General features: G+C 40.5%; 1 protein-coding gene across 6 annotated transcripts in view; it reads left to right on the top strand.

The window, feature by feature from the left end:
- The window catches only part of LOC127661044 (receptor-type tyrosine-protein phosphatase delta-like), a 228,371-nt gene that overhangs the window by 178,266 nt on the left and 33,467 nt on the right, over window positions 1-16,638 (top strand). For 3 of the 6 annotated variants that reach the window (XM_052151632.1, XM_052151625.1, XM_052151618.1), the window contains 3 exons: window positions 7,906-8,066; window positions 9,109-9,123; window positions 12,034-12,146. In XM_052151632.1, the coding sequence (XP_052007592.1) occupies window positions 7,906-8,066; window positions 9,109-9,123; window positions 12,034-12,146 (289 nt within the window). The remainder of the gene's footprint in view (window positions 1-7,905; window positions 8,067-9,108; window positions 9,124-12,033; window positions 12,147-16,638) is intronic. The other 3 variants (XM_052151611.1, XM_052151604.1, XM_052151598.1) reach the window with 1 other exon arrangement.

Raw genomic sequence — 16,638 nt, 5'->3', positions numbered from 1 at the left:
CGCAGGAAGCAGACGCCAACCATCTCACGGCTGGTGACCAAGAAAAGGCTTCGAACCGCCCCCTGAGACAGGCGACCTAGGGACGAGGACACCCGCTGTTCCGGAGCTGGTGAACAGACCACTCCATCACCCGGTGGAGGGCCGGCAGGAGAATCTTTTGTTCCATTTTCATTTGATTTCACCGCATGCTCAAGTAGCTGCGGTACCCAAAATTTCAACAAAAGAGCGGTTTCCTTATTCCCTGGGTCACATATCCAGTGTGTATGGCCGTCATTATGACCACCATCCACCATTCCATTGTGGTACACCCCGACGGTTTCAACAGACTGTGGGGACGATGTACCTCCTCCGCCCTCCCCGACCGATCCTCTGGTGGGAATCAGGAGCCATTAAGTGCTTCGATGTCCCGCGACTCAGCATGGCCATGGGGCTTAAACCCCTTCAATGTGGTGCATCAGGCTCTGCCCCACCCGCCAGTACGGCCGACAACATTGTTGCCTTGGTCCCCCTGGCCCGGAGCTTGGACACGTGGCATGCGCTCTCCAACCCATTACAATGGCGGACCCGGATCATGTGACTCGGCTACACAATTCAGTTTGCCAGGCCTAAGTTCAGTGGCGTCCACTTCACCTCGAGGAAGGCCGAGAACACCACTAGCTTGCGCATGGAAATCGCTACCCTTCTACGGAAGGGTGCGATAGAGCCTGCCCCTCCGGCCTAGATGAATAAAGGGTTTTACAGTCCCTAATTCAATGTACCGAAGAAAGGCAGTGGGTTGCAGCCAATCTTGAACTTGTACTGAACTGGGCTTTACACAGACTTCCGTTCAAGATGCTGATGCAAAAACATATTCTAGCGAGCGTCCGACATCAAGGTTGGTTTGCGGCGGTAGACCTGAAGTACATGTACTTCTACGTCTCGATTCCACCTCGACACAGACCCTTCCTGCCGTTTGCACTCAAGGGTCGGGTGTACCAGTACAAGGTCCTCCCTTTCATCCTGTCCCTGTCCCCTCGTGTCTTCACAAAGGTTGCACAGGCAGCTCTTGCCCTGTTAAGGGAAGTGGGCATTCGCATCATCACCTATCTCGATGACTGGCTAATCCTAGCTCACTCTCGGGATGTGTTGTGTGCGCACAGGGACCTGGTGCTCATACACCTCAGCCGGCTAGGGCTTCGGGTCAACGAGGAAAAGAGCTAGCTCCTCCCCGTTCAGAGAATCTCTTTTCTGGGCTTGGAGTTGGACTCAGTCTCGATGCTGGCACGCCTCACGAACGGGCATGTACAGTCGGTGCTGACCTGTTTGAAGGTGTTCAGACTGAAAACAGTGGTTCCACTGAAACTGTTTCAGAGGCTCCTGGGGCATATGGCATCCTCAGCAGTGGCCACACCGCTTGGGATGATGCATTTGAGACCGTTTCAGCACTGGCTCCAGACTTGAGTCCCGAGATCGGCATGGCGCCACGGGACACATCACGTGGCCATCATGCCAGTCTGTCGCCGTGGACCGACCTCACATTTCTATGTGCAGGTGTTCCCCTAGAGTAGGTCTCCAGGTGCGTCGTGGTTATGACGCCTCCAAAATGGGCTGGGGTGCTGTATGCAATGGGCACGCAGCCACGTTGGCATATCAACTGCCTTGAGTTGTTGGCAATACTGCTCGCCCTGCGGAGGTTCTGGCCATTGATCCAGGGCAAGCATGTGTTGTTTCAGACAGACAACATGGCACCGCTGGCATATATCAATCATCAAGACGGTTGAGCTAATTGACCAACCACCCGCCATGGTAGACACAATCACTCATTCTAGGGCTCCCTCTATGATTCCCCCTCCACCTTGAAGGTGTATGTAGCTGCTATAGCAGCACACCACAACACATTGGACGGTAAGTCCTTAGGGAAACACAAACTGATCATCAGGTTCCTGAGAGGCACTAGGAGATTGAATCCCTCCAGAATGCACCTCGTTCCCTCATGGGACTTCTCTGTAGTTCAGACCGGGCTACTCTCACGTGATCCTGAGACCCCGACCGGGCTATGTGCCCAAGGTTCCCATGACCACATTTACGGATCAGGTGGTGAACCTGCAAGCGCTGCCACAGGAGGAGGCAGATCCAGCCTTGATGTTGCTGTGTCTGGTGTGCACTTTACGCATCTATTTGGATCACACGCAGAGCTTTTGTAGGAAGACCCCTAGTGTCACTTCATTGACACAACATCGAGTGAGTGACAGATAGGGAACGTCGTGGTTACTTCTGTAACCTCCTCCCTAAGTTGAATAGGATGTTGTGTCCGTTGTGTCCCTCCTGCTACAACACTGAACTACCTGCTGAAATGGCCAGGACCTTCTCTCTCGGCTCCTCAGCACAAAACCTGAATGAGCGGTTCGCACCCCAGCTCCTTTATACCCGTATGTTCAGGGGAGCGGCATACAAATACCACTCGGCAATTCAAATTGGCCTTTTATTTAAGATCAGAGTTATCTCGGACTCCCAAGAGTCACCCCTAGTATCACTTCAGAGCCCGCTGTCCCGAACTTACATTTCATAATAAAAGTATGTTTTTTTTTGCTACTATATGAGCAAAGCTTGAAGAATGTGTGTGTTTTTACAAGCAGCACAGACACAGAATGAGAGCTGTTCACACGTTCTGGACAGATGGACGAAACACAACAGAATGCAGGGATCTCCAGATGTTATTTTCAAAGTTTCAACTACCTAAAACGTTCCATTTGTGATGCTGAAAACCAGTGAGATGCTCCAAAAGTGTCATTAAGTGTAATGAAAAATGTTCTACTTATTAGAGTATCACATTGTAAGCCTAGTGACATGCCAATGCCAAACTCTGTTCAGATCAGTTGTGAGTACAGTCTTTCAATGTTAAATTATTTCAATAATATGGAAATAAACAATGTATTGGATTCTAAAGCCACTTTTTGTTTTGTCTTTCTAAATGCTTCTCTTGCGTGCCAAAATAATATCATGTATTTGTAACGTAGTTCAATGGAAAGGAGGAGGCGAGTACCGGCTTTTAAATATAAAAAACATTTAAAGAGTAACTTAAACAAAAGACAAACACACACACATGACGGACATGTCCGTAAACTATCTCTCTCTCCCGCACAATCCTCCGCACAATCAGCCTTTATCCCTCTCGGAGGCTTGATTAGCCTGATAAGGGACCGGGTGTGTATAATCATGATTTTTATTTTAATTATCTGTATAATAAATTGTTTATAATATTTATAATTATTTAATCATTACATATTGAATTATTGTTATTTGAGGGGCTTTCTCAGCAAATATTAATGTATTAGATTAATTGCGTTTAATTTTATTAATTAATCAGCAAACCATTTAATTAATTAGTTTAAAAATGACTGACTGTCAGCCCTAAAATATTATATATGTTAGGGCTGGGAAATTGAACATGTTATTAACTTTGATCAATAGTTTTTGTTTAACGCGTTACAAAAATCACAGAATAATCACAGAAAAACGACATTGTGTTTGTAGAATAAGAGTCTTTTGACTTTGTCAAGACAACATAATTTAAAATTTCCAAAACAAATTAAGAAATATCCAGATAAACTAGTCAATCCCATGAATCGACTAGTGTGACCAATCCCAACACATTTCAGTCACTGAGGGTCCATTGGAGTTAGGATGACTATGTAGGCAGTAGACAGCAAGGCAGCTCAAAACGCTTCTGTCTGTTTAGAGCTTGAGGCAAAATCTTTTGTTTCCTGTTCTCTCATGTCCAAATGATCATTTGCACTCACATTACAGTCACGTGATCCAGGCTGAGAGCGAGAAACCGCAGCAGATCGGCTGAAGTCTGTCGGCAAACAGTGTGTGTTTCTCTCTCTGTCTGTCTCTCTGACAGGGGGAGCCCTGAAGAGCTGTCAGCAGCAGAAATGTGAGATAACCGCCTTCACTTTAATAGCAGCTAATATGGGGGGAGTCTTATCAACTGCACTGCAGAGAGAGAGAGAGACTCTGTGAAAGCAGTGAGACAGCTTTTTGATGAGCTGCAGCTCACAGTGAATGCTGCATTGAATAATCCGAATTTTTGCCTTTTCCCAAGTAAAAATATCTAAACGTCCTTAAAACAAAGATACATTTACTTGAGAAGCAAAATAGAGTACAAAATTGAGGAAGATATTAAGACATTAATAGTTTTTTTAAGCAGAAATAAAGCAACATTTATTAAGTATGCTTAAATATATATATATCATTTTTTATTTTTTTATATATATCAATATATATATATAAAATCTACAATGGCAAGAAAAAGTATGTGAACCCTTTGGAATGTCCTACATTTGTCTTAAATGTTTTGTTGTTTGATCTACATCTTAGTTACATTAATGAACAAACACAATCTGTTTTAACTAATACCACACAAATGATTGTATTGTTTTTGTACATATTGAATATATTATAAAATGTGTAAATGTAATGATGTCAACAAAAAGCGAATTAGAGTCAGGAAATGGGAAACCTGGCAGCCAATTATTGAAACAAGATTGCAGGTGTGGGTTAGAGCTACTTTGACTATAAAAATCACTCAAACATTTGGAGTTTGCTATTCACAAGCAGCATCTGCTGATGCCTCGCAAAAAAGAGATCTCAGAAGATTTACAATCAAGAATTGTTGCTTTGCATAAAGCTGGAAAGGGTTACAAAGTTATCTTGAAGATCTGAGAAGACTTGAAGGAATCATTGGAACCGGTTAACATCTCTGTTCTTGAGTCTACTATACAGAAAACATTAAACAGATATGGTGTTCATGGCAGGACACCATGAAGGAAGTCGCTGCTTTTCAAAGGTTTTGTGGACTGAAACTAAGGTTGAATGGTTTGGGAAGAATACGTTTCACTATGTATGGCATAAAAAGGGCACCACTTACCAACATGAAAACATAATCCCAACGGTGAAGTATGGTGAAGGGAGCATCATGATTTGGGGTAGCTGTTTAGAGGCCTGGACCGCTTGTCATCATCAAGGGAAAAACGAATTCCCAAGTTTATCAACAGGATAATGTCAGGGTGGCTGTGTGCCAGCTGAAGCGCAATAGAAGTTGAGTGACGCAGCAGGACAATAACCCTAAACATCAAGTAATCCACTACAGAATGGCTTTAAAAAAATAAAATTCCCCTTTTGGAGTGTCCCAGTCAGAGTCCAGACCTTACCCAATAGAGATGCTGTGGACTGACCTAAAGAGAGCCGTTCACAGCAGACATCCTAAGAATATGTCTGAGCTGAAGCAGTTCTGTAAGGAAGAAATGTCCAAAATTTCTTCTGAACGTTGGTCAGGTTGAATCTGCAGATACCGGAAACACTTGGTTGAGGTTATTGCTGCCATAGGAGGATCGACCATTTATTAAATCCAAGGGTTCACTTAATTTTTCCACAGCACTGTGAATGTTTATTTGGATGTGTTCAATACAGACATGCAATATTATAATTGTTTGTGTGTTGTTAGCTTAAGCACATTGTGTTTGTCTATATTTGTGACTTTGATGAAGATTAAGATTTTACAACCAATTAATGCAGAAAACCAGATCATTCCAAAGGGAAAGTGATTCTTGTCACTGTTTATGAACTCCACAGTATCTCGTTTTGTCTAGACTCTTTTAGAACATATTTCTGAATAATTCCTGAGTGTGTGTGTGTGTGTGTGTGTGTGTGTGTGTGTGTGTGTTTGTCTCAAATGCTTCTGTCTATGTTTAAACCTTCATGTTGATGGTGTTCGAGTAAATGAGATGCTAATCACTGAATGCAGCTGTAACTCACTTCACTGAACATAATACAATGCACACTGATGAATATTACATTAATATTACATTAATCACAGTATAACATGATTTCAAACCTCTGACAGTGGATTTATATGATCATATTTATGTTGTTCTATTTAATTAAGCTTTCCTGCACATTGAACACATAAGTAATGTGCTTTAAATGAATATTCTTGCTTCAAAACAATACATAAAAACAGACAGAGGGTTCGATAGTGTTACCTTCAAATGTCTGTGCCAGTAGACAGAATGTGCTACTATTGAAGTTGCTGGCTTTCAGTATGTCGACAGGACACAAGGAGTCTGGTTTCAAAACAACTTAGCTCGGGCTGGATTTATAACCACTTGGTGTGCCATAGCGGACATTAGCATAAATGCAATGCAACCACATGTTTTAGCTTGCTTAACACGTGTCGATAATGAAACTAACTTTAATAAATTTACTCAGCTGTTTTCTCTTCAAACTGTTGTTCGGTCATGACTGTAGTTGACCAGAAAGAGAAAATAAATGGAGGAAGACAGTTTAGACTAATGCCCACTTTACATACTTGAATTGCATTTTGACTCATTTCGGAACACAACGAAGTGTGAAGATTAGCTTTAAAAATCATTTAAACTCATCCCTCAGTTTGAGGTGAAGTTTTGCGTGACTAATCACATGTTAAAAGAATAACGTCTGTAAACACTTGTTTCCTTTATGTGTTTATTACTCTATTAAAATCAAGTCCAACAAAACAACTAATGTTGACGGAGTATAACGACTCTCACAAACCGTCAGACTTTCACGAGTTCTTGCCCACAAATCACCATCCGTTGAATCCTCGATATTCAGTCTGAAAATATCTGGGTCATTTTATGCCATCTCAGTACTTGCGTTCTTGGGTATTGTGGATGGCAGTGGATGATGACGTCGAATGAGTCCACAAAAACAAAAAGGAGATCGCACACTGGACATGTCTGGTGGACGACGTGCCGTGTTCTAAAATTCAAAACAATTGTTTTATATGAATGTACGCACACACCGCCACCATCACTCGGCATCAGTTGGCAACACCCAGCAACCACTCTGGAGACTGCTTAAATTTCACCGTGCCACGGAGTGCAACTCGCATATTTTCAATTCAATTTGACCCAAATCATTATGAAAGGACATTTATTATTTACTCTAGCCTTGTTCATTCTTTAAGAAGGGAAAATGTGGTAACTTTTGAGTGTACCATCCGCCACCTGAACCGCATCGATGTGCCCTCTGTAGCGTGCTGTGTCCGAGCCGTGACGCGATGCGGTGCTTCTCGTACAGACTGCCTTAATAACACAAAAGAACGCACATTGAGAAACAGCCAGAATCTTAAAACTGGCCTTGTATCTGTTACATTTGAAAAGATTTACAGTTGGAATTTAGATTTGTGATATTCCGATCCATGCTTGGTTTGTAAAATTAGAGTTTGTAGGCTTTGTCTAGCCGACATGCTTAAAGATGCCGTAAGTGATTTTTTTCATGGAAAGGTTAGTAAAAATGTCGTGCTCCCTGAGGGATATTACTGAAATAAGTGTCCTGAGATATCTCTGTGACAGCTCGAGACTCTTTAACAACAAACAAAAATGTGTCCACGGACAATGACGCTTTTTGCCTGTCAATCATTTTGCACGTTCTCGTAGAATTGCAGTTGCAGTGAATTATTGAGACTTAATGCCATTTTTACGGCATGTTGTTTGTAACAGTTGTCAGTGGAGGGCGCTATTTTGCTGCTGTTGTTTTTAACAACCGATTCTGCTCTCAATAAAGCTCATTTGGTACCTCTGAAGGGGGGGGTTTAGAAAGAGGGGGCGTGGCTAATCCAACGGCTCAGTCTCGTGGAAGTAGAACAGCTAAAATTGCACATTTAAATGTTTTCAAAAATAAACACAAATTGTGTTTACAGAAATGAACTCACTGGAGTCTAAGGGGCAAGACATTGCATTGGAATAAACACTACAAATATACTTGTATTGTTATTACAGTGTATGAAGGGACTGCATCTGTGTTTGTTTGAGCTGGACACTCAGAGTGATGTCAGTGTGTTCTTTAAGCAGGTGTTTTTTTCTCTCTGTGTTGTTGTTGTAGATGTTGTACGCGGCGAGTCCTTACTCGGACTCAGTGGTGTTCGCAGACATCGACCCGCAGCCAATCATCGATGAAGAAGAGGGTCTGATCTGGGTCGTGGGACCCGTGCTCGCTGTTATCGTCATCATCTGCATCGTCATCGCCATACTGCTGTACAAAAGGTAGAAACAGTGGAGAAAAACACACACTCACACACTAGGGTTTTCATAGTTTTACATTTTTTTTTATTTTAAATTTGTCCAATCTTGTTTGTGCTGAAATTAATGACAATAAAACTTCATTTAAATACAGACAGGTTAAACTGTAACGTGAGTGGTTAGAGTATGGGACGCAGGATTTTGTGCTTAAATGTCGAGCGCAAAAGTGGCACAACTGTTTAGTGATTTCATGCCTCTGTGTCACTTCTTGTGTGTATGCAGTGATACTTCATGTGTATTGTCAGAGTAAAATGACTCATCTTCAATAATCTATTGTGCTCATTTGAATATAGATTGATCTTATCATTGTGTGTAAATTACAGTCCGGCGTTGAGTTGGACATCTATTATGACGAGGTCCTTCATATATTCAGGGTTATTTGATGTCGTTTGACGGCAGATTTATTCACTAATCACAAACCCAATGTCACACGCATTACACCAGTGACAATACACACACACACACACACACACACTTTCAGAGGTGCAGGAGAGATATCTGCTGTCAGGACACGTCTGCAGCCAATTCCAAATCTGGAAACACTGTCAGGATAAATGGCATGAAAAATACATAGAAATTAGTAAATTATTAAAAAGTAACATTTTAGTTAATAGAAATGTCACACACATTTCTATAGTGAATATTTGTCTAGTTCAGCTTTTTTTTTAAAAGCAGCTTGATCCTGTTTTGAGAACAGCTGAACTACTGTCACAAAATGTCATTAAAGGTTAGTAGCATCACTACTTTTAGTTTGTTTCTCCCCGATGTGGCAGAATGTCCCAATACTAACTAATCAAAAGTATACACTTTCCCATCACCAATGAATTACATGCTTTTAGTAATCATGTGATAAATAAACGCAACAGAATTACAATCTTCAAATCTCAAAGCTGTCAGACTGAATTGTAGGTCAAATGAAAAGCTTTTGAAAGTGTTTATATGGGCAAGTGTGCATTTGCACGGCATACTAACCCTTTATTCTCCCCTTCTGTTGCATTCACTGGAGCAGTCAACCAGACAGGTAAGAGACATCAAGAGATTTCACTTTACACTAACAGCAAATGAACCAGGGCTTGAAACTATTGCAGTCTTTTTTTCTTCTTCATGAAATGGTCAGTGAAAGGAGGTGATTAACCTTCAGAAAATGCTGATTATTAACCTCAGGAGGTCTAAATATTAAATATATAATAACGCAATTGTAGATATGCTGTTTTATTTGCATTTGTGCAGCCCTGTCAGCAATGGTATCTAAAGACACTTTAAACCCTTGATTCCTTTGATTTTGTTATCTTTGTTATGAAACATTAAATAAACATATATATTATTTATTATATAAATATATATATATATATATATATATATATATATATATATATATATATATATATAAATAACTTAAGTTTTGATTGTTTGAGCTTGACAAATGCAAATAATATATATAAATGTACTTTGTTTACTTGTCTTTCCACCATACTGTAGAAAGGGTTAAAATGATACCACTTCTTGGGTGTCACAATTTTAAGTAAAATTTGTCTAGAATGTGGGATATAACTATATATATACTGTATGTATATTAGGGCTGTCAATTTAACGTGTTAATTCTGTGCGATTAATTATACAAATAATTACAAAATAACAATTAATAAGGAATATTACATGTTTTTCTAATAATTGTGCAGCCCTATTTCCAATTAATATTTTACATTTTTTAGTGCACCTGGGTGACTAGGAACATGAAATTGTTCAGCCATGACTTCCTGTTTCATAGGGGTATAAATATGAGGTAACACACAGGCCACATATGAAGTATTACCACAGTGGGTTACACTAAAGAATATAGTTCTGATGTTTGGCAACAGGTAGTTGAGCTACACAAAATGGGAAGTGGCTATAAGAAAATAGCTAAAGCATTGAAAATGCCCATTTCCACCATCAGGGCAATAATTAAGAAGTTAAAATCAACTGGAGATCTTAAGAATCAGCCTGGAAAAGGACGTGTGTCTATATTGTCTCCACGCACAATGATGAGTATTGTTCAAATGGCCAAAGAATCTGCAAGGATCACAGCTGGAGAATTGCAGAAATTAGTTGGGTCTTAGTCCCAAAGTCCAAAATATATATATCAGACATCACCTATATCCGTTATATATAAGTTATTTTGGAGGGTTTCAAGAAACAAAAATCATCTGCTCTCATCCAACAACAAACTCAAGTGTCTTCAGTTTGCCAGACACTACTGGAGCTTTAAATGCGACCAGGTTTTATGGTCAGATGAAACAAAAAAAGCGCCGGAGATTGGCAAAAACAGAGATGAAGAAATGCCAATGCCCATGGTTAAATATAGTGGTGGATCTTTAATGTTGTGGGGCTGTTTTTCTGCCAGAGGTCCTGGATCTTGTTCGGATACATGCCATCATGAACTCTATCATATACCAACAGAAAAAAAATCAAAACCTGACTGCCTCTGCTACAAAGCTTACAATGGGTCCTGGTTGGATCTTCTAGCAGGACAATGATCCAAAACAAACACCAAAATCAACACAAAAATGGTTCACTGACAACAAAATCAAGGTTCTGCCATGGCCATCCTAGTCCCTTGTCCTGAACCCCATAGACAATTTGTGGGGTGAACTGAAGAGGAGAGTCCACCAACATGAACCTCTGAATTTGAAGGATCTTGAGAGATTACTGTATGATGGAGGAATGGACTCAGATCCCTTGCCAGTTGTTCTATAACCTCATTAGTCATTATAAGAGAAGACTCAGAGCTGTTATATTGGCAAAGGGAGGCTGCAAAAAGTATTAAATAAAAAGGTGCCAATAATTATGGCCAATGCATTTTGGAGAAAAATATTTATTTAATAATGAAATATTTCCCCTGTTTCAATTGTTGTACTTCAATTGAAGGTTAGAATTTTGAAATTTGTATATACAGCACTTCGCTGTCAGTGATAAAATGATGGAGAAAGGACCTCTTAACACTATTTGATGTACAAAAAATCCCATATGGGACAAGTATTTTTCAGCCTTTGTATGGCACATTTTAATTACCACAGATGCAAAACAAATCGTAACTATCACCAAAACGCAGAATGCAAGAGCTTTTCATGTTGAGTTCAAATAGGCCCTCGATGCTGCCATTGCCGCTCTGACGTGAATCATGAACACAGCTTCACGATTGCTGTAAAAAAGCAGATAGCCACAGTGTACCGGCAGATTCATGTTGTGGAGGATGAGAGTTTAAGAGATTTAATGCCCATTGCAATGAAAATGCAACCTATGTGGGCACTAGCTCTTTCAATTAGTCAAACTCCCACTTAGACTTTGTGAAACGTTTCATTTTACTTGAAGTGGTGATATTTCAGTGCATATTGAGGAAGACTTTGATTGGAAAATGTGAATTAAGCTACATTGCTTATATATATTGCTACATATTGTTTTGCTCTCTTTCCTAAGATGGAAATAAATGAATTATGACAAGAAAATATGAGATTAATATATCACATAATATATATATATACATATTAAAAATATGTTTGAGATATATTTCTATTTTAGGTTATAATTTGTGTATTTACTACAAATGTTGTAGTAGTTTAAAGATTATTTCAAAATTATGATTTTGTTTTGTATAACAAGTTTAAAACAAGATTAAACCTCTGAGGTGGAACAGGCCAAAATCAGACAAAGAACATGGAATTTGTGCCTCTAATGCTTGAAAAAAGTATTGATTCACCAAAAATACAGTCTGGTATAAGGAACACCGGGACGGGTCTAATTTAAATGCGACACAAGACTTGGATCATTATCACGAGCGTGTTTGTTTGACCACCGACAGCGCTGCTGTTTGTTAATAGTCCAAACACAGCAGCCAAAATATTTTTGGCTTTGAAGAATTCTGAAGTAAATGCTGTTTGTTGTGTGTTTTCAGGAAACGGACGGAGTCAGATGCGAGGAAAGGCAGTCTGCCCAGCGGTAAAGAACTGCCCTCACATCACCCCACCGATCCTGTGGAGTTACGCCGTCTTAACTTCCAAACACCTGGTGAGAGCTGCTGAGCAACATCTTCCTCATCTTCATCATCAAACTGAGACCACCAACAAACAGACACTGTCCACTGTTTTTCCTCACACATAATTAAGCAATATCACAAATCACAACCAGTGTAATATTGCTTTTATACAACTGTTCTAATAACAAGTCCATGTCGAGTAACTTCCATTTACAAAAACTATATGGCCATTTATCTTGTCTATTTATGTTCAGCTAAAAGACCAACATTAGTTTTGTTCCAAGCTAAACCAAAGCAGGATCAATGGTTGCCTGCCGGCAAGCAACATAGACACAACTGTTTAAAGACAAAAGTGTTTGTAATCACAAGATGAAAGTAAGCTATTTATTTGTCAATAAAACATTGACGTGTATAATATCATGTACATTTATGATGAACTTTTCGTCATTATAAATAATTTCTTACACACCCAATGTGAACACCTGGACAACAGATATCGAGGAGCCGTCCTAAATGCTCACAGACATCGATGCACAGGACAGAGCGGCGGTTTTTGATGAATTGGCAAGGACAGGTGAGGTCATGACAAAAGGGATGACCCAAGACTCCACACAATGCAATTCAGAACAGCTCACCGTCTTTAACCTGAAGAAATGACTTACCAAAGCCAGCAGCAGAAGACCATGAAGATGTGAACAACATTTTTAGATTTTGTTCAATATCAAGGACACCTTAAGAAATACTTCACCTGAACAATAAGATTACGTCTTCATTTACTCACCATATTATGTCCACTCTTTGCCATATAATGAAAGTGTATGAAGAATGGAGCTGTTAAACTTCTAAAAGGAGTCCATAAGACTTTTGGCCTTAGTCATAAAATCATACAATCAGATCACCGGATCACAGTTGGACTCAAGAAATGCATCAGTCAGATATGTGTAAGAATCTGAACTGAATCAACCAATGCACTGAAATTGGCCTGGATATTCTTCAGAAAATTCACATTTTGTGTTCCACTGAAGATGTAAAGCCATATGAGTTTGAAACACGGGCGAGTAAATAGTGACAGAATTCATTTCTGGTTGAACTAACCCTTTTAAGCCTCTGCTGGTTATTGTATATTCTATCAGAGAATCAAAGGTACACACACACACACACATACACATACACATGTAGGTGGCCTTTGTGTTTGGAAGCAGTGGAGTGTGAAACTCTGGTAGAAGAATGAGGGAATTGTCGAGCAGTGAACTCCCTCCTGACCTTGGTGAACAAGGTAAAGTGCACTCGCTTCTAGACCGACCAGCCGTAAAGACCTATAGATTTATTTTCTGAGGAATAGAACTGTGGTGACAGTGGGCACTCCATTACTTTCTTAGGCGAGAACCTGGTGCCAGCGGGACCGGCCCAAAACTGACTGAACCAAAGTCCAGCTGTCTGTTTGTCCAAAACATCTGAAGGAAAAAAAATGACCCTGTTGAAAAAAACAAAAACAACACCTAAGCTGGTCTGCTGGTCTTAGTTGGCAACCAAGCTGGTTTCCACTGGTCTGTTTTGATGGCTTTAGAGGTGTTTTTGGCACTAGTTAGCCTGGACAGACTGCGAAACCATCTAAACTAGAAAGGTTTAAAGAAGAACACCAGCTTAAACAAGTCTAAGGTGATTTACTGGTATTAGTTGGCCACCAAGCTATTTTGCTGGTTGTAGAGGGGATCTGGATACTTTTCCACTGGTCAAGCTAGAAGACCAGCTAAGCCAGAAGAGGAAAACCCAGCTTACCAGCCTAAGGTGGTTTGCTAGTCATAGCTGGCCTCCAGTTATGGTTTTGCTGGTTTTAAACATTTTTGTTTGACACTTTTCAGCAGGCCAGCCAATTGAGAGGCCAGCTGAAACCATCCCAAGCTGGTTTGGTGGTCTTAGTTAGCCACTTATCTAGTTTCCATTGGTCAGGCTAGTTTAGTTTGCTGTTTTTAGAGAGGTTTTGGGTACTTGTCTGCTGGTGCGGCTGGGATACCTGTTAATAGTTTAAACCAACCTAAGGTGGTTTGATGGTCTTGATGGACTCACAGGTATGAATTTTGACAGTTTTAGTGCGGTTTTGGGCACTAGTCAGCTTGGACAGTCTGGGAGACCTGCTTCAACTAGTCTAGGGGGGTTTATTCATATTTGTTGGCCACCAAGCTATTTTCAATTGGTCAGACTGGTCTACTTTGCTGATTTTAGAGGGGTTTTGGATTCTTGTCCGCTGGCCAAGCTGGCAAGCCAGCTAAACCAGAAGGGGAAAACCTGTCATAAACAAGCATAAGGTGGTTTGCTAGTCATAGCTGGCCAACAATTGTGGTTTTGGTGGTTTTAGAATGGTTTTTGGCAACATATCAGCAGCCCAAGCTCGAGACCAAATGAGAGGCCAGCTTAAACCATCCCAAGGAGGTATTGTGGTCATAGCCAGCCACTTAGCTGTTTTTTATTGGACTTGCTGGTCTGTATGTTTTATGTTTTAGAGGGGTTTTGGGCACTAGTCAGCTAGACAGGCTGGAAGACCAGCTAAACCAGAATTGTTGTTGTTTTTTTTGTTTTGTTTTTTAACAGCTTCAACCAGTCAAAGGTGGTTTTCTGGTATTAGTTGGCCACCAAGCTATTATCCATTGGTCAGACTGGTCTAGTTTACTGGTTTAAGAGGGGTTTGTATACTTTTTCACCAGCTGGGAGACCAGCTAAACCAGAAGAGGAAAATCTGGCTTAAATTAGCCTAAGGTGGTTCGCTAGTCATAGCTGGACACCAATTATGGTTTTGGTGGTTTTAGAAGGCTTTTTGGTCACTTCCCTGCAGGCCAGGCTCGAGACCAAATGAGAGTCCAGTTTAAAACATCCCAAGGTGGTTTGGTGTTCTTAGTTGATTTGGTTTCCTAAACTATTTAAAATTAAATAAATTGTTAAAGCTGGAGTTCAGAATTTGTAAATTTCGTTTGGTGACAGATATTGCACACCTCACCTTCAAGGAACTGGAATCATTAAACAGAATCACAATCGAAAATTCCTTCAGTTCCCCACCCTATGGCCATTGCTGTTTGGCTCAGACTGAAATAAAGTACGGCATCCGTGGCATGAATATGACAGGGTTTGTATTCACATGTTTGGTTTCAACAGCGATATTCCTCCTCTCAACAGCTCTTTATTAGCAGACTCTTGGCCTTTTTTGGCAAACAGCCTCTTAGAGCATCTTTGCCATCCTCCATTTTCCCTCCAGGCAGGCCAAACACACTCATGTCGACTGAAGATCGCTCTCTTCAGTGAGAACGGCCTCTGCATTAGCACTCCTCTCTCCAAACCCTTGATGGCTGTCATGCGGTCACAGCCCCTCCCTCCTGCCATCTCAATTTTATCTTGAGGGTGCTCGATGTGGCTGCGACACGTTTCGCCGAATGGCAGTTTCATTGTCACCGCGGCTGGTAATGGGTCTTGAGAGGCGGGTGGATGGCAGCTTTCCCCCGCTGCTTCCATTAGCTAATGCCCTCTTCTATCAGCGCGAGATGAAAGGACCGCAGCGCCGCGTCCACGTACAGCCTCTTTCTCTGAGAGAGCAACTGCGGCACGCAGGCTGTTGTTATGCAAACCGGTTATCAGAGAGCAGTGTCTGCTTTCTCATCTATTCAAAGGCATCCTCTGCAATGCAAACAAACGCACAAACACGCGCCGCCTTTACAGACTCACGCATTAGGAGTTTTATCGTTAAAGCCCTTAGAATGCAAACAAACTTGCACATGCACTGCAAAACGGAAGTAAAAATATGTTAACTTAAAACAAGATTAATTTCTTAAGAAGCAAAATTCTGTTTCTGATAATAAGACAGAGGTATGTTGGACAGAGATATTCTCTAAAAAAAGCTAATCTGGCTATATCTTGTAAATTCATTTTCAAAATATGTTTAAACAAATATAATGATTATGAAAATGTTTTTTTGCTGTGAAGTCATTAGAAAAATAAACAAAACTTGCGCATTATAAACATGCACACCATTTTCCTACCATCTTTTCAGATATTGTTACATTTGTTTTTTCATTTGTGTGTCTTTTCTCTCATGGTTTGTGTTCAGTCATGTTTTGAATGTATGGAGTGCAAAAGTAGTGGTTCGGAAGTAAAAATCCCATTCATTTTCTCCATGTTGAAATATGCTTCTGTGCAAGCCACAAATCAGTGTGGTTTCAACTTTAAATAGCCACATTTTTAATGAAGAACTACACTACCCATAATCCAAAAGAGAGATCCACCAATCAGAGAAGTTGCTGTTAAAATGGAAATGAAATGTGCAGCATAAGAGCTATGCAGTGATTTATGATTTATTTTTTAAATGTCAATGTAGAAAATGAATGGGAAAGTTCTTCCGGAACCAAGACCACTGAAAAAGTGCTCTATTGTCGACATATCATTTCCACATGTTGTTGTACGTTAGCACTTAGCATGGACAAGTTTGCTTTGTACTAACAAAGGACAAACATGGCAATAAATAGTTAAAACGTTGTTTAC

The sequence above is a fragment of the Xyrauchen texanus genome, chromosome 2, assembly GCF_025860055.1.
Source record: "Xyrauchen texanus isolate HMW12.3.18 chromosome 2, RBS_HiC_50CHRs, whole genome shotgun sequence".
Lineage (NCBI taxonomy): Eukaryota > Metazoa > Chordata > Actinopteri > Cypriniformes > Catostomidae > Xyrauchen > Xyrauchen texanus.
The sequence above is the reverse complement of the archived record's forward strand: the minus strand, read 5'-3'. Positions and strand labels throughout refer to the sequence as shown.